Here is a 14087-nt window from a genome sequence, read left to right as displayed (position 1 = left end):
TGTTTTGAAGTTTGGCTGTTCATCATGCAGGGACCTTCTTATAAATCCAAGTGAGGCAGCAGAAAATCGGCTCCCGTCAGGGTTCACAGAGCAGTGTGACTGAGGCGGTCTTCTATATCCATCAAAGGAGCTTTACATTTTCATCTCTACACTTGAGGATCTACTCACAGAATGTTTTAGTGTCAGCGAGCTTCACACAAACAGCATATCCGATGTTGTGGCCCTTGTGAGCAAGAACTTTCTTCCTTCCAACACCGTGGGCTGCCAATTCACAGTGAATAATAATAATAATAATAATAATAATAATAATAATAATAATAATAATAATAATAATAATAATAATAATAATAATAATAATAATAATAATAATAATAATAATAATAATAAATAATAATATGTGGGGTTTAACGTCCCAAAACCACGATATGATTATGAAAGACGCCGTAAGGGAGGGCTTCAGAAATTTCGACCACCTGGGGTTCTTTAACGTGCACCTAAATCTGAGTACACGAGCCTCAAACATTTTCGCCACAATTCACAGTGAGGAAATTAGCCTCAAAGTTGTTTCTTTTTATGTTCTTATGCGCCTGCACTTTTTGGTTGAAGGCCTGAACAGTGCTAACAGCACTAAGCGTCAGAGGGCCAAGCACCTTAAACTGAGCAGGACTACTTAAATGAAAATTGTGCGCAAATTCATGACCCTTCAACTCGCTCACGTGCATTTGCTGCCGATGTATCCTGTTGTGAATAAAATGTTCCTGCTTGTTTTCAAATGCAATAAGCAGTTTTGGCAGACTGAATTGTTAAAAAGTACGCGGATTCACTTCAAAGTCTGGATCAGAGCGCAGGCGCATCAATAGGTTGGTAGGCGGCCGGCCCAGCGTGCTTGCGGCGCCCAGGTGAAAGTCGCAGTGGCGCCATCTTCCGTCGTCGATGCAAGTGGCCTCACTGGAGAGCTCGCCTGTTCTGGAAGGTGCCGTGGCGGTGCGAAGCGGTGCTGCACCGGTTCAGCAAGTGCAGGTGCAGCCGGTGCAGCCGCGACACTGGCGACACTACCACGCGGCGGCTACCACCGAAGATGCAAGAGCAGGCCGTGTTGGTCGAACGGCCGACGCGGCGTGTATCGCTGGTGTTGTTTACCAAAACACTGCCGCGGTGGCACTCTTCGTAGCTGCCGTATGGAACTGCTCGACTCTGCAGCGAGGACGATTCGGACAATGGCGATCCTCACAGCGACTCCGAGGAGGAGTTTGACTATATATAGGGACCATAGTTTGACGGTGTATATGTTTTGTCGCCTGCATGTTGGTACGTGAAGATGTAACTCCTGTTCCCGGGTACGAGAACGTCGTCGGCAGGTTCCATGAGTGTAATTTCAAGAGACTGTTCAGACTATCTAGAGGCGTTTTACTGGTTCAGCGGAAAATTGCGCTGGTTTCGGCCTACTATGAAAGCGTGTGCGAGGCCGTACAACAATAAAAAACGAAAGTATCTGAGGTCCTTTGACCGACGCTAAGACGACTTGACGCGAATGTTCAGTTATCTTGGAAAGTGTATACTCGCAAATTTGTGTTCAAAGGGTTTTACTGGCGTCGCCACTTCACGCTAGACTATAGGGACGAATGTGACAATTCTTGTAAACCATTAAGACACATGTATACGCACGCTCACCTGATGAATACATTTTTAAACTCAAAAGTATTTCTAGAAGACTTCCTATCGCTCAGCTGCACGATTTCGCAAAGGCGAACTGAGAGAGCAGCATCGCGAATCGCGCCACATCTTTATTACTTTTTTTTGTATCATTCATATTGCCGTCATGTACGGTGAATTTTTCTGCTCACGAGACATGTAAAAGGTCCGCCTTAATAGCTGCCGAAAAGACGTGGCTAAAATTACCCGTCAGAGTCAGCAGTTTAACTTGCTTTTGCACGCCCTGAACAACAACACGCAGCGTCGTCTGCTCCAAGCTTGGGAGGAGGAAGGGCGCCATGCTGCACTTCTTTGCACCTCCTTTTGAGCGAGTGCAGGCCGGCAGAGAACTCGTGCAGAACTACGCTTGCACCTTGACAAAACGAGGGAACCGGTGTAGCGGGCGCGCGCGGCACCAGCAAACGAGGACGACGGTGCTGCACCCGCTGAACTGGTGCCGCCGGTGCAGCCACATCGAAGAGCCCTGTTGGGAGAGCCGGCAGCAATGGCGCGCAGTGAGCCTCAGAGTACGGAAATTCTAACCAGCCGCGTGGCGGCGTTGCTGTTCCTTTCACCTGGCACTGGCGGCGCGCATGCCGGGCGCGGTCAGTTGGAATGTTTGGCGCGCCTCGACATGTTCTACAGAACTTTTTGGCATTATCGCCCTCGCGTGCTGTTTTTTGCGTGAAAGTCTCGCAAGATGAGCAAACCACGTCACAGAAATTACTGTTTTCCACCTGGTTGCAAGACAGGATACGGTGGTGTGAAAAATGTCCCTAAACTGTCTGTTTGGTGTGCCCGACGACATCGAGCGTCGTCGAGTGAGGGAGTGGAATCTCCGCTGTGCAGACAAAAGCGACTGACGCTATCTGCGAACTTCATTTTGAAGCAAAATATATACTGAGGGACAAAGTACAAAGTCTGAAGCAAAGTATATTCTTAGGTGTCACCTAAGAAAATCGATGAGCTGCTCATGCAAGGCAAGTTGGATGAAGCACAGAAATGTTTGGTTTTAACCCCAGCTCCTTGCAGTCACCACTTGTATTTAGTTGTGGAAAAGAGTGACTCACGGCTGGTCTGCTACATGGCGGGTTATGTAGCCACGAAATTTGTTTTGAAGTGTGACTGTTCATCATGCAGGGATCTTCATCTAAATCCAAGCGAGGCAGCGGAAAATCGGCTCCCGTCAGGGTTCACAGAACAGTGTGACCGGGGCGGTCTTCTATATCCATCAAAGGAGCTTCACACCAGGGGCGTAGCCAAGGGGGGGGGGGGGGGTTGGGGGGGTTCTAACCCCCCCCCCCGAAATTTTTCAGTTTTGCTTGCGTATATATACACGCACACATACAAACACACGCACGAACATACATAAAGTATGGTTGAACCCCCCCCCCCCCCGAAAAAAATTTCTGGCTACGCCCCTGCTTCACACTTCCATCTCTACAGTTGAGGACCTATTCACAGAATGTTCTAGCGTCAACAGGCTTGAAAGAAACAGCATATGTGATGTGGCCCTTGTAAGCAAGAACTTTCTTCCTTGCAACATCGTGGGATTTCGCAGTGAGGATAGTCTCAAAGTTGTTTCGTTTAACAGCGGAGCTGTTTAAGCTAGCCGTAATTTGTGTGTTCGGCCTGCCAGAAAAACTATCATAACAAAAAATGGGCATGTGCCACAGAAATTGGGTAAGTCCCACTATACTCACCACTGGTCTAAAAATTACGAAGGCAACAGCTAATAATAATAATATCTGGGGTTTAACGTCCCAAAACCACCATATGATTGAGAGACGCCGTAGTGGAGGGCTCCGGAAATTTCGACCACCTGGGGTTCTTCCACGTGCACCTAAATCTAAGTACACGGGCCTCGAACATTTTCGCCTCCATCGAAAATGCAGCCGCCGCGGCCGGGATTCGATCCCGCGACCTTCGGGTCAGCAGTCGAGTGCCATAACCACTAGACCACCGTGGCGGGGCGAGGCAACAGCTAGCCCAACAAATCATAAACGCGTATGTGCCACAGAAATTGGGTAAATCCCACTACTTGAACACATGTAGCATTCTTGAACACACAGCAGGACTGCGTGAAAAAACACTGACGAAGGGAAGTACACACCAGTTTCGCTGTTTCCAGCCTTGCGTGGCTTAGTGCAAGCTTCACCCATTTTTTTTTTTTAATGTTCTTACGCGCCTGCACCTTTTGGTTAAAGGCCTCAACAGTGCTAACAGCACTCAGCGTCAGAGGGCCAAGCACCTTAAACTGAGCAGGACTACTTAAATGAAAATTGTGCGCAAATTCATGACCCTTCAACTCGCTCACGTGCATTTGCTGCCGATGTATCCTGTTGTGAATAAAATGTTCCTGCTTGTTTTCAAATGCAATAAACAGTTTAGGCCGACTGATTTGTTGATAAAGTACGCGGATTTACTTAAAAACTGGATAAGAGCGAGGGTGCACGAATAGGTTCGTAGGCGGCTAGCCCAGCGCACTCGCGGCGCCCAGGTGAAAGTCGCAGTGGCGCCATCTTCCGTCGTCGATGCAAATGGCCTCACCGGAGAGCTCGCCCTCGTCCCACTACCCCTATCTAGTACACTCTACCTTAAGAAATTCGCATAGACGGTGGCGCCAGATTTCCCTCTAGGTAGTTTTGTAAGAAACTCTACTCCCTGACGTCAATGTAAGGAGAGGCCCTGACGTCACATTCGTGAAGCCTCCACATCGCAAACACCCGCATCGCCTCCTAGCGAAGGAGCCTCGAAACATTTCGCGATTTCCGCCGTGTCTAGTAGCCGTGTCGTTTGCAAGCGCATGCGCGATTCGAGCCTTTTTTTTTCGTCGTGCAAGGCGCCGTGGCCGCGGCGTAGTCGATTCACGCATGCTGCTCCCTGTGTGTTCTTTAGGAAAGCTACGCAATGCCCAGCTGTTGCGTATGGTTGCGTATACCTGGTGCAAATCGCGTGCACTGCGGAAAGTACCAGGTGTCCCTTTTCATGTGTTCACTTCATTGCTGATCACTAATGCATGGTATTTGCATGCGAAGCTCTCGGATGTGCGCTCTGTTGCTTCTTACTCATTGTGTCAACTCAGAACACACGTGAACTTTTGTTTTCGGCGTCTGATGCGCCGTACATAACATGCGCCGAAGGCATCCCAGGTGAGTGAGTGAGTAACAACTTTATTAGTCGAAGGGGTGAGGGGTAAGGGAGGCTAAGCCACGAAGGCTGCCAGGCTGTGCTTCTCGATGACTTCTTCCGCTCGTTTCAGGACCCGTGTCTGGATGTCTCTGTCGTTGCTGGAGAGAAGGGCCTCCCATTGTTCCTCGGTGGGGGGTGAGCAAAGGAGGTCGGCGGGCGGGGGATCCTCCGGGCAGCCCCAGAGGATGTGGTTCAACGAGGCAACGTTGCCGCACAGGCAGCAGCGTGGATCGATGGCACCTGGGTGCATGTATGAAAATACGAGGGGGCACGGGAAGGTGCGGGTCTGTAGGCGACGCCAGGCGATCTCGGACCGCTTGGGAAGGCTGCTGTGAGGATGTGAATAGAAATATCGCTCGAGGCGATAGTGCTGAGTGATGTCGTGGTAGGTGACCAGGGGCTCCGGCACCAGGGCGTCCGACTCTGAGTGGCCCACCGCTCGGTCGACGAATCCTCGAGCGCGTTGGTGAGCATGTCTCGTTGCCGGGGTGACCCGAGTGGGCGGGGACCCAGATCAGTTCTATGCGGCACTGCTCATCTTGCTGCAGTAGGGGCCGAAGTAGCCGTAAGGTGGTAGGCGAGACGAGACCTCGCGCGAAATTGGAGATGGCTTGTTTGGAGTCGCTGATTATGACGCTTGCGTCAGCCGAGGTCGCGGCCAAAGCAATGGCCACTTCCTCCGCCTCGACGGCGTAAGGCGTTCTGACGGTGCCAGCCGTGATGGTCGGCCCCAAAGGAGCTGAGGAGGCGACACGGAAACGACTACGAAGGCGTCCCTGCGTGCATTGTATCGGGCCGCATCTACGTAGGCGACGGCCGGGTGGTCGGCGTACTTTGCTTGAAGCATGGCGGCACGGGCTTGGCGGCGAGCGTCGTGGTGGCCCGCCAGCATATTCTTAGGTAGCGGCTTGATGTAGAACGCCGCTCGAATAGCATGGGGTAATGAGACCAGATCCGGAGGGTGGGAGGAGGTGTCGTGGCCGATGGAGGAAAGGATGTGGCGACCGGTCGGCGAACGGTAAAGGCGTTGCACTTGAGCGGAGCGGTGAGCCTCAATCAACTCGTCGAGCGTGTTGTGTACACCCAAACGGAGAAGACGATCGGTGGACGTGTTGGGGGGAAGGCCGAGGGCAGTCTTGTATGCCCGGCGGATGAGGACGTCAATTTTATCGCGTTCCGATTTTAGGAGACGTGTATAAGGAAGGCCGTACGTGAGGCGGGAAACGACGAAAGCGTCGACAAGGCGAAGTAGATCGTGTTCTCGCATGCCCTCACGCCGCGCACGGACACGGGCGAGCATACGTGCGGTCTGCTGCACCGAGAGCGAGAGCTTGTCTATGGTGTGTGTATTATGGCGATTGGACTGTAGGATCAGCCCGAGCACGCGGAGATGCGAAACGACGGGGACAGGAGTAGAGTTGGCATGAACCGTGATGGTGGGGTGGGGAGTTTGTAGCGACGCCGGTCGGGAGGCCGCATGAGAAGAAGGGCCGATTTGGCCGCTGAGCAAGTAAGACCGGCCGCGTGCACGTGGGACGTGACGACGTCGGTTGCGCGTTGCAACGTCTGCTCGATATGGCCGTCAGAGCCCGACGTGACCCAGAGAGCAATATCGTCCGCGTACAGGGTGTGTTTAAGACCGGGGATACGGTCCAGCTTGCCAGGAAGCGAGCGGAGGGCAAGATTGAATAGAAAAGGCGACAAGACGGCGCCCTGAGGGGTGCCACGAGGGCCAAGCTCGTACGTGGGAGACGGGAGGTCCCCTATGATGATTTCGGCCGTGCGGGCGGTGAGGAACGCGCGAATGTAGTTGTAGGTGCGGGTGCCGGGGTTGAGGGCTGCGAGTTCGGCAAGGATAGCCGAATGGGAGACGTGGTCGAACGCCTTGTGAAGGTCCAGGTGAAAATTTCCTGCTTGTCTTCTGCTGGTTTGTGCTGGTTTCTGGTGGAACCAGCAGGACACCTGCTGGTTTCCTGCTGGTTGTACTGGTTCCAGCAGGACGCTTACCGGTCCTCTGCTGGTTCCAGCAGGGTGCTTGCTGGTTTTATGCTGGTCCCAGCAAGCATCCTGCTGACTGTACTGGTTCCAGCAGGGTGCCTACTGGTTTTGTGTACTGGTTCCAGCAAGATACTGGTTTTCTCCTAGGATGCTGCTGGAACCACCAGGCAACCTGCTGGTTTTCAGTTGGCTTGAACTGGTTCTAGCAATGCACATGAAATCGGTGTGAATTAACAGCTGCAAATCCCCTTTCAAGCATCGTTTTCAGCTAGAAATCGCTCTGGCTTGGAATTTTTCATTCCAAGCTGGCTGGAAATAAGAACCATTCCTAGCTTGAAAGGGCATTGGCATTTTCAGAGTCGGGAAGTCATATTTTCAACTGGAAATTTTTCCATTTTCAGTTGGGAAATAATGTGGTAGCAGAAAATTTTCCTCTCTTGAAGTACGAAAACAACTCCAGCTGCATTACAGTGCGCAATAAACAAGTGACGTACATAGCATGGTGTGTATTCATAAGATCATAATCTTGATCACACTGTTCATAGTGCACATTTTACAACAGAGATCTAAAGTGCCCCGTACGACAGGGTTACAAAAAATATCGCCGGAAAAAAAAAAACGCACTTTTATTCGACCTTTCCTGTAGATGTGCGTCCGACCGACACGGCTAATGTAAACGTCCAACTAAAGTTTGGTCATACTTAACCGTTGCGCAAACAGGTAGTGTTCACGGCATAGCAGTTACTTCCCTGCGAAAAGGAGCTTCTGGTTATGAACATTCACCATTCTCAGCTGCCACGATCGGACAGCAGCGAACTGAAGCGAACACCGCCGTAAAGAACGCGGCATTGCTAAGTGAGGTCATATTTGTTGACATCTCAGTAGCATTAGTCTCGTATCTTTTCTTGATTTTTTCCGACGCTATTGCTAAATAGTGACCAACTTTATAATATAAATACTACATTGTGAAAAAGTTTTATTTTTTATTTACGTGTAACAGCATTACAGTGGTGGCCAATACACCGTATAAATTATCATGACTGCGTAGCACCGTAGCTTCGTACAGCACATGACGGCTATAGTCGTGATGCCTTCTTTGCATGTGTGTGCTCGCTAGTGCAGCGAAGTAGCGAGTTTACTAGCAGAACCTGTGCGGCATTAATTAACATGTAATAGTTTTTGTTCAGTTTCATCTGTGGAAAGTGTAACGAGTCAATAGCAGCATATCCGAGTGGTTTTTGGTGCTGTACTATGCGGCGTCTTGAAAGTGCCGATCGAGGGACACCGATTTCCTCAGCTCTCACTCTTCCATTTGTCGGTAAGTGTTGCACTTATATATTTCAAATATGTAGCGAACGTTTGTCCCGACCGCTTCTGTGCTTTATTAAGCGCAGTGTCATTGCACCTTGGTGTAATACGCGATGTATATATATGCGCGAAGCACACATACCGGTTTGTGTAAGGAGTCTTTGTCTCCGTGCAACAAAAAAAAAATTACCATTGTTGCGCATATGGACGAAAACAACGAAGACCAGTGGATCGTGCTTGCCGCTCCGGGTTAGAAAAGGGGAGAATACGAGGTGAAAATCTCTAACTAGCCGGCTGCTCCTGAGCTCACCTTCACGACGTAATAAACGGCCCCTTCTAGCCTTAAAGGGGTGGTGCCATCAAATTTCGAGGCTATAACAAGCCTGTTGCGGGTTTCCTCCGTATGCAAGGACACTCCACACGAAGGGTCGGACACAGCAAACGTTTAGAATATATTTTAATTCACTTCCAAAGTGTACCTAAATGCCCATTCTCCCGATGGAAACCCATCGCTAGCGCGCCAACTCTGACGTAGATCTGTAGGAAGGGCAACGAAAGTTGTAGTGACGTCACACCAGATCTGCTGTAGTGACGTGAGTGACCTCCGCCACCTCCGCAACGTACGTACCGGCTGTAGTGAACTAGAATATATTCTAGTTCACTATAGTACCGGCAAAGCATCGATTGCTACATCACTCGCCGCGTTTCTAACGCTTCCTGGCTAAGTGCGTCACAGCCTTGTGTGGTCACGTGACCAAGCCTCCTACACTTCTACGTCACTGCCCAACCTCGGCGCCCAGAAACCGAAACCGAAAGCTGTCGACATCAAAAGGCGATATTAAATTATTTAGCGAGAATACATGAATCTTGCTGCGTGCATCACGCTTCCTGGAGCTATAGGAAACGCTTACAGCGCAGAACGCGCAAGCCACAACTTTGGTGGCACCACCCCTTTAACGGTCGCAAGCGTAACAATATGTCTAAATCTACTTTGTTGAGGGAATTAATGGCTGTGCAAAAGTTAGATGTCTGCAGTCGTGATCTGCATGGGCAATCAAACCTTTTATTTTGTTACAGACTGCCTGCGCGTCACTCGGGTGTCTTCAACAACACAAACACCACTGCTGTGGATCAAGGTCTCCTGCGGATCTCTGTCCAAAAAGATTCAAAATGTCAATCGCAAACTCAAGCCGGCTAAATGAACTATTTCAAGTGTATACAAAGATTTTTCAGATGAAATATATTACTTCAAATAGACCTTTTTGTGTTATACGTGTTCTTAATGGGATTTTGAAAAAGCTACATCAATGGAACTACAAGCTCTTGAGGGGAGCCAACTGCGCTGGCACCAGCAGCTACTGGTTCCGTGGCCTGCTGGTTCCATCACCTACTGGTTCCAGTAGCTGCTGGGAATGCGCTAATAAACCATCACTACTGGAACCAGTAGCGAACCAGCAGGAAATTTTCACCTGGGATCGTACGTTTTTAGAGGCTGTGTCGTTCAACGAAAGGGCAATAAACTTATGTTGTTGTTATCGGACTACGTGATGTATGTATTGTGCGGTGTGCGCTCGCTGCGTGCTTGTTGTTGTGTGCGTACGTCAACTATAGGTTGGCGTTGCGCCGAACAGCTACTACGCTCACTCCATATACACGAACAAAGAACCGCTAATCCGGCAACAGATCGGGAAATCGGGCTACGAGAAAGGGAAGGCCTAACGCCCAGCAGAACGCGTAAGTTCACTGCTAGGTGAGTTCGAATACGATGATGGCAGGGGGCTGAACGTTTTTGATCACGGCACGTACCGGTATTCTGTACTGTTGCACAAAAACGCTCCACGAAGAATTTCAGCACGCAGCGCTCGGGCCTGCCACGCACGAACAGCCTGGTGAACGTCTGCTTGCAACATTTTACTGCGTGCGAACCGCACAATACGCGCTAAGTTTACACCGGGACTACAAATCTGCGCAGGAGCTAATCACCGCGGAGAGCACGCCGCGGGGCGTCTGCTGTTTTGTTTGCCCCATACCGGTTTGTTTGCCCCATAAATCTGACGTCACTTCCGCCACACTTTTCGCAATGCATTGAAATACGATAGGGCCTCTCCTTAGTATTCCTTCCTCCAGCAGGCTATCTCGGCGAGATAGCCTGCCGGATCGATTCCCGTGTACGTGCGTGTACCATCTGCAAAATATCGACACCGAATAAAGCTTGGAAGGTATTTTTATATGAATTTTGAAGTTCGCGAGCGCGATCCAGCATTATACATAACTTGCAAGTGACGTCAGTTCCCGTCTTCCGGTTTTGCGTCCGCCATCACCGAGTACATGCGTCGCAGTGACCGTGCTGTGTTTACGCCTGTGCGGCGGATCGTTTGGCGTTGTGCGCATGTTTGCATCGTTTGCCTTGCCCGTATGGCGAAGGAGAATCGTTCAGGACATTGTCCTGCATACTTTGATGAACTTGTAGGAACAACGCGGGCCAGGTACAAAGAAAAAATAGCCCTGTGCGACGGCGTGGATCCCTATGAGCTACGGGTTGGTGCTCAAGCCGCTGTTGATGCAAGCCTGCTGCCAACGGTTACCCATGTCGACATTATAAATTATCTGGTACTCTCGTCAAATTATGTTTCACTTGACCAGATGAAGGCCTACAAATCGCTGGACTCACACAATTACTTTACGAGGGGATGGGTCCGGAACATCACTGCCAAGAAGTTGCCGTCTGAGCGTGTCGTCGTGCTTAGTCAGATGAGTTCAGTGCACTCCGCATTTCGATAGCCGTGACAAAAACACAGCAATAACCACAAAATGACAGACAAACCTAGGCAAAATTAAAACTTCGACTTCTGTGGGCTGCGCGGAGACGTCGCCGAGCGGGAATGCGGGAGACACCGAACGTGAAAACTTCACAAAAAGTTAGCCAACATTAAACGAACTTAAAAACAACAGCTCTTGTTTTAAAAGGTAACGTGGCGTTAAACAAAAGCAGAATTAGCGGGTGCGGTGTATACGAAACTGCTGTTCTATTGTGTCAGCTGTAGAAGTGCATGTTTTTCCGTGAATTGGAGCCCCTGTTCTTTTCCTTCAGTTTACTTTGGATTAGCTGCAACGGGAGCACAGCAGCTGCTTGCAAAATTTGTGCATTATCATTATCAGCTCTGTGTTAACCATGCACACTGCAAAGTGCAGTTCTGGTGCTCATTCAGCACTTTTTTTTTCTTTTTTGCAACCGACCACGTTAAAGATAACAATTTCATTGTAACGCACAGAGAAAACGAAAACAATCACGTGTGTTCACTGAGAGATTGAGGGAGGCTGTCAAAGACATGCTGTTTTCGCTCTTTATTTGTAGGTAAACCATTCACAGCGCCTGCGGGAAGCACCACTAAAAGTTTGGCTCTTGGTTGACTTGGATGGCAGTATCATCACTGCCCACTGTACCTGCATGGCAGGTGCAGGAGAAGCTTGCTCTCATGTTGGTGCAACTCTCTTTGCGGTGGAAACAGCAGTGCGGATCAGAGACTCTGCGACTTGCACGGACAAGAGCAATGTGTGGCTCCCTGCATACAGCCCTACGACTGAGTTCAAACGGCTCCAAGACATTGACTTTTCGTCGTCTAAGGCCAAGAAAAAAAGAATGGACACCATCCACATCGATTCTCCCAACACCCATCAGCCATCCCGACCAGTGCCAAAGTTCCTGCTCCAACACCAGATGAACTCGAACGGTGCTATGCTGCGATAAAAGAGAGTGGAGCTAATCCTGCATTATTCATGGTTAATGCAAATACAGTTCAAATTTTCATCCACCAAAAGAGAATGAGCCGTGTCTCCTTCGCAGTCTAGGGAGCACAGAAGCCAGAACAGAAGATTTGCCGGCCTTACTAGTTCGTGCAGAGAAGGTATTACGTGAACTTAAAATAACTGACGACATGGTGACTCGTGTTGAGAGAAACACGAGAGAGCAGTCTAAATGTTCAAAGTGGTACGCATACCGAGCTGGAAGGAATTACAGCATCTGTAATGAAGAGTGTCTGCACAACGAGTGTGAGCCAGCCATCAGTGAGCTCAGTGAAGCGAATTGTTACCCTGAGAAACAAAAGTTTTCATCAGCGGCAACAGAATGGGACTGCGACACGAGAACACTGCCCTTTCCAGCTACAAGGCCAAAGCAGTGCAGCAGCATAGAGATTTTCGTCTTAGAAAGACTGGTGTTTTTTTATGTGTGGAGTACCCGCATCTTGCAGCTAGTCCCGATTCATTTGTAAGTTGTGCATGCTGTGGTGATGGCATTGTGGAAGTGAAATGTCCGTACTCTGCAGCGGATTGTGACATTTTACAAACATTGAACAGTCCTAACTGTTCTCTTGAGCAAAGGAATGGGAAGCTTGTTTTGAAAAGAACTCATGCATATTATTTTCAAATTCAAGCACAGATTGCAGTGTGTCGTGTGAAATATTGCGACTTCGTGTGTGGACACCTACGTCACTTTACACTGAAAGAGTATTGGAGGATGCAGTTTTTTTTAATGAGATTTTGCTAAAGGCAACTCGGTTTTTTTACACACGTTGTTCTTCCAGAGCTGTTCGCAGAGTTTTTTACTAAGAAAGGTGAAGCCGTAGAAAGTGGTGCTGCAACTGCTGCGTATTGCTACTGCAGAGGCCCGGAAATTGGAAAGATGTTGGCTTGTGATGGCAAAAGTGCCCTTACAAGTGGTTTCACTACTCTTGCATAGGTATCAAGCGGGCACCTAAGGCAGAAGACATGGTTTTGCTCAGACTGTTCAACTTAATGTCCTTACTAGTCTTCTGTTACAATGAGAATTCATATGTCATGTATACACCACATGTCCCACTTTTGGCAGTATTTTTGTATTTTACCTATTATATACTTTAGTATTTTACTGAAGTGAGGCTCCATAAGTGGTAGTTTTAAAGGCAGCAGAGCTTATGTAGAGGTACTTGCGTGTTGAAACTTTTTTTCCCTTCCTAGGTATCCACTCTTTGATACGTGTAACGCCAAGATAAGGCTCTACTTATTTCATGGGAAGTTTCATGAAACCTTCACATATGTTGTGCGAGTTAAAACTCTAACAAAACCAGATTTTACTAACTTCCCGATTCAATGTGATAATTCAAGCACGGTCGTGACATAATTAAAAAGTTTTAACTGTATATCTAACACATGTTTAAAGAATGACACGGTTGTTACTGCATTCAAAACATTTATTTTCCTAGTAGTTCTTTGGTGTTGACTTGGTTTAGAACTAGTCGGGTGTCACCTCAGAATGAGACACTGCATGTAGTTATGTATGACATCAGCTGTTGCAGGAAATGTCAAAATTTGCTTTGCATTTATTATGTCATTTTAGCAACAACATGTCTTACAGCCATGTGATGTTTTAGAAGCACCTTATTTTTCATTTGCTAGTCTCCATTCCTCTTTATGATGCTAGTCATGTGTTAGGCAGTACTTGTGTTTATCCTGTAGAAAATTCAGGAAATCTTGAAATCTGCTCGGTATTTGTATTGTACAAGTTTAAGCGGTGACCTACATCACCATTTGAGACTGCTCTATGAATGAAGTTTATTGCTTTTGCAGTGCAGTAAACATTTAGAAGTACACGTAGCCGGGCTAGTCTGTTTATGTTCAATGAATAAGCCACAGAAAGTATGGCTGTTATGCGCAAAGAAATAACGAGGGATGTGGTCAAGGGGAGCATTATTTCTTTGCGCAAAACATGCCATACTTTCTGTGGTTATTCATTGAGCAGTAAACATTGTTGATTGTGCATGATGTCATTGTTGCGTAAAAAAGCATCAGTCATAGTGCTATATGTTTATTTGCAGGAATGAGCTGCTACGTCGCATATTCTTGCTGCTTCGTTGATACTT

The 14087-nt window shown here is 48.5% G+C and overlaps 1 protein-coding gene across 1 annotated transcript; it reads left to right on the top strand.

Moving 5' to 3' along the window:
• The first annotated feature begins 10605 nt into the window (after window positions 1–10605).
• LOC125756824 (uncharacterized) lies at window positions 10606–11938 on the top strand. The gene is made up of 2 exons (XM_049411782.1): window positions 10606–10950; window positions 11546–11938. The coding sequence occupies exons 1-2, from the start codon at window positions 10606–10608 to the stop codon at window positions 11936–11938; spliced, it is 738 nt and encodes a 245-aa protein (XP_049267739.1).
• Window positions 11939–14087: the final 2149 nt, after the last annotated feature.

The sequence above is a fragment of the Rhipicephalus sanguineus genome, unplaced genomic scaffold (assembly GCF_013339695.2).
Source record: "Rhipicephalus sanguineus isolate Rsan-2018 unplaced genomic scaffold, BIME_Rsan_1.4 Seq898, whole genome shotgun sequence".
Classification (NCBI taxonomy): domain Eukaryota; kingdom Metazoa; phylum Arthropoda; class Arachnida; order Ixodida; family Ixodidae; genus Rhipicephalus; species Rhipicephalus sanguineus.
The sequence above is the reverse complement of the archived record's forward strand: the minus strand, read 5'-3'. Positions and strand labels throughout refer to the sequence as shown.

What these genes read in the sequence shown, in the direction of transcription:
- LOC125756824 (XM_049411782.1), top strand. Translation starts at nt 10,606, where the DNA reads ATGGCGAAGGAGAATCGTTCAGGACATTGTCCTGCATACTTTGATGAA. An exon ending in TGCTTAGTCAGATGAGTTCA is followed by an intron (nt 10,951 to 11,545) that starts GTGCACTCCGCA and finishes CTTTATTTGTAG; the next exon opens with GTAAACCATTCACAGCGCCT.